Below are 7,062 nucleotides of genomic sequence, written 5' to 3'. Positions count from 1 at the left end.
GCTCACTGCAACCTCCACCTCCTGGGTTCAAGTGATTCTCCTACCTCAGCCTCCCAAGTATCTGGGATTACAGGCATGCACCACCATGCCTGGCTAATTTTGTATTTTAGTAGAGAGGGGGTTTTACTATGTTGGTCAGGCTGGTCTCGAACTTCGACCTCAAGTGATCCACCCGCCTTGGCCTTCCAAAGTGCTGGGAATACAAGTGTGAGCCACTGTGCTCAGCTGTAGTGATAAATTCTTTGCCTAGGTATTTTTGTATTCTTATACATCATGTCAAACTTCGCTTTGCAAAGTAATTAAGTCACTTGGAAACAGTGTGATCACTTTAGGTCTTGCTTTTATTTTTTGTTAGGTGGATCTGAAGCAGTGCTGCCTTAGTCTCCTTGGACTCTCAGCTCCATTTCCTCAGCTCAAGTAGTCACTGGGCTCTACCTCAGTTCTGCCTCCTCTTGCTGTGGTCTAGAAATTCTCTCTGGATATCAGAAAACAAAGGACAGTAATCCCTGCCAAGATGGGATACAAACAAGGCGAGCCCCACGATTGCCCAAGCGTACTACCTGGAATGTCTTTTTCTGTTTTTACCTTTTTCTTTTTTTTCTTCAAGATGGGGGTCTTCCTGTGTTGCCCAGGCTGGAATGCAGTGGCGTGATCATAGCTAATTGCAGCCTTGAACTCCTGGCCTCAAGTGGTTCTCCCACCTCAGCCTCCCATGTAGCTGGGTCTCCAAGTGCATGCTACTGTGCCCAGCATGGTATTCAGTGTCTTGAAACCACCATTGCATGTATTTTGACTGGCTCCTTTGGTTGTTTCAGGTAGAAGGGTCAACCTGGTCCCTGTTACTCCATCTTGTCTGTAAGTTGAAGGCCTTGATGTTTTTCTGCTTATCTCTTCATCATCTCCAGTGGTGGTAAAGTCATTCACGACTGCCATTTCCTTCAAGGGAGGAAACGTGCCAAGACTTTGCCCACACAATCTCAATTTGTCCTCATAATGATGCAGATTTTTTTTTTGAGACGGAGTCTTGCTCTGTTTCCCAGGCTGGAGTGCAGTGGCGTGATCTCGGCTCACTGCAACCTCTGCCTCCCGGGTTCAAGCAATTCTCCTGCCTCAGCCTCCCAAGCAGCTGGGATTACAGGTGTATGCCATCACGTCTGGCTAATTTTTGTATTTTTAGTAGAGACGGGGGTTTCACCATATTGGCCAGGCTGGCTCAAATTCCTGACCTTGTGAGATTAGAGGTGTGAGCCACCATGCCCAACCCCAGTGCAGATTTTTTTAGTCTCAATCTCTATTTGACAGCTAAAAAACTGAGGCCCAGATAGGCCTGTTGGCATATATTGCTTCCTGGAGCTCCACAAAGCTCTCAGTGTCTTGCTGCATAGTTGCTAGGGGAGCTGCCTGACCTGCACAGCAAGTCTCTGGCTCTTCATTCCTTAAGGAAAAGTCGCACTTGCAGCCTGGCTTTTTATGTGTACACACACACACACAGACACACACACACACACACACACACACACTATGCTGGCTTTATTTGGCATGCACACGTGCCTGGGTCTCATCCAGTCACTTGACATCCGAGTGAGACATAGAGTAGAATGGCTGCTAGGCCAGAGATTAGTGGTCAGTTACCCAGGCCTCTGATTCAAGTCCAAGGCTCCTTCCCCAGACTCAGACCCACACACTAGGTGGTGGTGACAAAGATCAGGACCCAGGAGTGGGTGGTACTTAGTCCTCACTATGCTTAAAGATTCTGTGATTCTATCTCTTCTCCTGTAGATCAACGTCTGGATCACTTTCAAATAAAATTCCAGCCGGGCGCGGTGGCTCAAGCCTGTAATCCCAGCACTTTGGGAGGCCGAGACGGGCGGATCACGAGGTCAGGAGATCAAGACCATCCTGGCTAACACGGTGAAACCCCGTCTCTACTAAAAATACAAAAACTAGCCGGGCGAGGTGGCGGGCGCCTGTAGTCCCAGCTACCCCGGCGGCTGAGGCAGGAGAATGGTGTAAACCCGGGAGGCGGAGCTTGCAGTGAGCTGAGATCCGGCCACTGCACTCCAGTCCAGGGGACAGAGCGAGACTCCGCCTCAAAAAAAAAAAAAAAAAAAAATTCCAACTTTCCTGATAATTCTCCAATATGTCCAAGACTGTAAATACTGATTTCCTTTCATGAAATTGTCCAAACAGCTGCAGCCCTTGATGCACAGTATGATCTGAACCTGGGACACAGCAAGACCAGAACCATGAACCATGACGCCTCGCTTGGGAGATGACATGTGCAAGGTGACCTGTGGTGCTGCGTGACCACAGAAGTGACCACTCTACACTGTGAAATGAATTTCTGCATGGGGGATATATTAGGGTTCTCTACAGGGACAGAACTAATAGGAGATATATATAATATATATGTAAGTTTATTAAGTATTAACTTACACAATCATAAGGTCCCACAGTAGGCTGTCTGTAAGCTGAGGAGCAAGGAGAGCCAGTTCGAGTCCCAAAATTGAAGAACTTGGGAGTCCGATGTTCGAGGGCAGGAAGCATCCAGCATGGCATAAAGATGTAGGCTGGGAGGCTAAGCCAGTCTCATCTCTTCACGGTTTTCTTCCTGCTTTATATTCGTTGGCAGCTGATTAGATGGTGCTCACTTGATTAAGGGTGGGTCTGCCTTCCCCAGCCCACTGACTCAAATGTTAATCTCCTTCGGCAACACCCTCACAGACACATCCAGGATCAATATTGCATCCTTCAATCCAATCAAGTTGACACTCAGTATTAACCATGACGGGGGGAATGAGATGACACAAAGGATCCCTTCTGGCTCTCATGTTCTGTCACCACCTACTTCAGGAGAGAGATGCACAGTGCAGGGAGGATGAAAGTTAGAAGGAAAAGGCAAGAGAAATCAGGAGCGTTTGGTATTCAATGCGTGTTCATTTATTTTACACTTACAAAAGAAATCGCCCACCCCTTTGCCCCATTCCCCCAAAACAGTCTCTTTTTACAAACATTTAAAAATTAAAACCAAATGAAGATAGACAAGTTAATTTCAATACAATTATTTTTCAGTGTAGCTGTCATAATTAGAGTTTAAATTTCCTACAAGTGACCAATGTCCAAGTGACTTATAGGGAAATCCTGATTATCGGCCAGAGGAAATTCCATATTACAAGTTAGCAAATTCTAGTACAAAAATAGTCCATGTGTTGGAACAGCTTTCCTTTTACATAGGTCTCAGGTCAGTCTGCTGACTGCATAATACCTAACGCTTCCGGATTCTCTCTCACAAATGGCTCAATCATCGCCGCTGAAGCAGCACGGCACCTGCAGCAGCAGGGGCTAGTGTCCACCTTGGGGCCGTGCTGGAGACGGCAGGCCTGGGAGTGCCTTGCTGGCCTCAGGGCACCTGGGCAGAGCTCCAGCCCTAGCTCCGCACGGGAGGCTAGGAGAGAGGGACGAGCTTCCCCCTCCTGAGGCAATGCCAGGCCCAGGACACAGGGCACATCTGCCCAGGAAGCTGGGCTGGTGCTGGTGCAGGACAGCACATCTCCTGCCAGTGTCTCCTCCCCCTACAGCCTGGTCAGGTGAGAGGTGGCCCTGTGTGTCATCAGCGGCAAGAGTGTGGCCCTGCCCTTGCTGCAGCCAGGGCAGGCCGGGGCAGGCTACTTGTCCCTCAGGATGTCGAGCTGTTCCTGACACTCGGTGAAGAGGCGCTGGAATCGGAGGTTCTGCCCGATGACTGGCAGCAGCTCCTTCAGCAGCTCCCTCTTCCGCAGACCCTGTGGATAGAGTGATAGCTGAGTGCAAGTGTCAGTGACGAGACCTAGATTGTGGGGACTTTCCTGGCCTGGCAGAGAACCTTGTGTCTGCTCACGGGAGAAGGAAAGAACAACTCCTCTGCAGGTGAGAAACTGTGAGAGAGCTGTGGGGCAAATGTGCAGGATGAAGTGGCAGGTGGAGTGGGAGCAACACAGCATGGGGATAAAGGAGGATGAGGCCAGTGCTCCTCCATCTGTGGGCACAGTCACTGCTGACCTTATAGTGACTGAGCAGGGCCCTGACCATCCAGGGCAGGATGAGAGTAGAACATCAAGGCTTAGGGTCAGGTGGCTGGCCATTCAGGAGGGGCTGTTCCCTCATGCTGATGTTTGCCAGGGGTTTGGGGTCAAGCCCCAGGGCAAGGACGTGTCTGGGGGGCAGTGACTGGCTTTAGTTTTCCAGCAAAACAAATGAGGTGCCAGTATCCCCTGATGTGGAGGATGTTTGGATGCTGACGAAACTATGTTTGGTTGCCCAAACATCCTCCATGTCAGGGCATATTGGCACACCAGTCTGAAACAAACATTGCCAGTTGGGGTCTCTGCTGCACAGACCAAAAGAGCAGACTCCTGAGCAGTACGGCTGCTCCAAAGGGAAACCTACCAGTCAGACAACTTTAACATTGGAAGAGAAGGCCTAAGATCTTGAGTTAACAGTGACAGATACACTTGCAACAAGACTAGAAGTGACGGTAAAGAACAAGTGTAAATACGAGGTTTGAGTAACACAGAAGTTGTTAGAGATGGGATAAGCAGAAGAATGGCTGCTGCTGACGACCAACTTTGATGCAGAAGCAGCCCACGCTCCAACAGGGAGGCTCCGACACCAGAGTGCTGTAGTCAGACCAGAGATTGTATGGATTTGCAAAGCCTGAAATGTTTACGATCTGGTCCTTTACAGAAAAGTTTGCGAACTCCTAAAATAGATGATGTTTTCTGACTAAAATAACTGAGTAAAACTCACGGGTCAAAGGGGAATTCAAATTAAGTGAAATTAAAAATGACTTACAAGAGAATGGTAAGAAAAAAACAAACACAAAATACTCCAAAAGTGGTGAGACTCAGCAAAAGTGGGCACTTTAGAGGCATTTAGAAACAACAGCTTATACTGTATTAGAGAACATGAAAGTACGACAAGACTCCAACCTAAAGCCATCAGGGGAAAGGAAAAAAAAAAAAAAGACTAAAGAAAAAAACAACACCAAAAAAACCCCCATTTTTTTAAAAAAGGAGGTAATAAAAATTGAAATAAATAAATAGAAAACAAAGATTTAATAGAGAAGATTTATAAAAACAATTTTATTTTATTTTTTTTGAGACAGGGTCTAGCTCTGTTGCCCAGGTTGGAGTGTAGTGATGCAATTGTAGCTCACTGCAGCCTCAACCTCCCAGGCTCAAGTGACCCTCCTGCCTCAGCTACTCGAGTAGCTGGGACTAGAGGTGTGTGCCACCATGTCTGGCTAATTGTTAGTAGAGCAGGGTTTCACCATGTTGGCCAGGCTGGTCTCAAACTCCTGAGCTCAAGTGATCCTCCTGCCTTGTTCTCCCAAAGTGCTGGGATTAAAGGCGTGAGCCACTGTGCCTGGCAAAAGTCATTTCTTGAAAAGACTAACAGAGAAACGTCTGGCAGGATTAATCAAGAAAGAGAGAGAAAGCTTAAAGAAATAATATTAGAAATAAAGAAGAGATATACCTACAGATACAGAAGAAAGAAAAAGTTATGATTACTATCAACTTTATGCTAAGAAATTTGAACATTTAGAGAAAATGGAGAGATTCCTAGAAAAATATAATGTATCAAAACTAGCTCACAAAGAAATAGATAGGAAGAGTTAACTATTACCACAAAGAAAACATCAGGAATCCTATTTTAAAACTGACATCTAAGAAACTTCCAAGGATAAGATTTTCTCTTTGTCTTTCTCACAGTTCGACTATAATGTGTCTCAGTGCAGGTTCCTTTGGGATTTTCCTACTTAGAGTTCACTGAGGCTCTTGTATTAGTAGATCCACATCTTTCCTCAAATTTGGAAAATTTCAGCCAGTATTTCTTCAAATACTCTACTCCTTTCTCTCTCTTACACTTCCAGAACTCCCATTATGGATACATGGGTATACTTGGATGGTGTCTGATAAGTTTCTTAGACTCTGTTTGCTTTTATTCATTCTATTTTCTTTTTGCTCCTCATACTTGACAGTTTCAAATGACCTATTTTTAAGTTTGCTGATTCTCCCTTTTGCCTGTTGGAGTCTGCTGTTGAACCCTTGTGAACTTTTCAATTCAGTTATTGTATTTTTAAACTCCACATTACTGTTTAGCTCTTTTTTTGGAATTTCTATCTCCTTGTTGATACTCTCATTTTCTTTTTTTTTTTCTTGAGATGGAGTCTCGCTCTGTTGCCCAGGCTGGAGTACAGTGGCGTGATCTTGGCTCACTGTAAGCTCCACCTCCCGGGTTCACACCATTCTCCTGCCTCAGCCTCCCGAGTAGCTGGGACTACAGGCGCCGGCCACAACGCCCAGCTAATTTTTTTGTATTTTTAATAGAGACAGGGTTTCACTGTGTTAGCCAGGATGGTCTTGATCTCATGACCTTGTGATCTGCCCGCCTTGGCCTCCCAAAGTGCTGGGATTACAGGCATGAGCCACCGTGCCCGGCCCTCATTTTCTTTATATATAGTTTTCCTGATTTTGTTTAGTTGTCTCTATTCTCCTTGAGCATTTTTAAAGACATTTATTTATTTTAAAGTCTTATGTCTGCCGGGCACGACAGCTCATGCCTGTAATCTTAGCACTTTGGGAGGCCAAGGCGGGCAGATTGCTTGAGGCCAGGGGTTTGAAACCAGCGTAGCCAACACGGTGAAACCCCATCTCTACTAAAAATACAAAAATTAGGCCAGGCATGGTGGCTCACGCCTGTAGTCCCAGCACTTTGGGAGGCCGTGGCGGATGGATCACTTGAGGTCAGGAGTTCGAGACCAGTCTGGCCAAAATGGCGAAACCTCATCTCTATTAAAAATACAAAAATTAGCCAGGACTGGCCTCAGGTGATCCACCTGCCTTGGCCTCCCAAAGTGCTGGGATTAAGGCACGAACCACTGCACCCGGCAGTCCTTTTACTTTTAAGCTATTATATTATTACATGTAAGCTGGGTTTCTTTTTTTCTTTTTTTTTTTTTTTGAGACGGAGTCTCACTCTGTCGCCCAGGCTGGAGTGCAGTGACCGGATCTCAGCTCACTG

The 7,062-nt window shown here is 46.4% G+C and overlaps 1 protein-coding gene across 1 annotated transcript in view; it reads right to left on the bottom strand.

The window, feature by feature from the left end:
• Positions 1-2,917: 2,917 nt before the first annotated feature.
• Positions 2,918-7,062, bottom strand: part of LOC105523728 (protein HIRA) — a 102,402-nt gene continuing 98,257 nt past the window's right edge. The window contains exon 25 of the mRNA XM_011958685.1: positions 2,918-3,782. Within this exon, the coding sequence (XP_011814075.1) occupies positions 3,666-3,782 (117 nt within the window). The 3' untranslated portion in view covers positions 2,918-3,665. The remainder of the gene's footprint in view (positions 3,783-7,062) is intronic.

Source organism: Colobus angolensis, unplaced genomic scaffold (assembly GCF_000951035.1).
Source record: "Colobus angolensis palliatus isolate OR3802 unplaced genomic scaffold, Cang.pa_1.0 Scaffold471, whole genome shotgun sequence".
In the NCBI taxonomy this organism is placed as follows: domain Eukaryota; kingdom Metazoa; phylum Chordata; class Mammalia; order Primates; family Cercopithecidae; genus Colobus; species Colobus angolensis.
The sequence above is the reverse complement of the archived record's forward strand: the minus strand, read 5'-3'. Positions and strand labels throughout refer to the sequence as shown.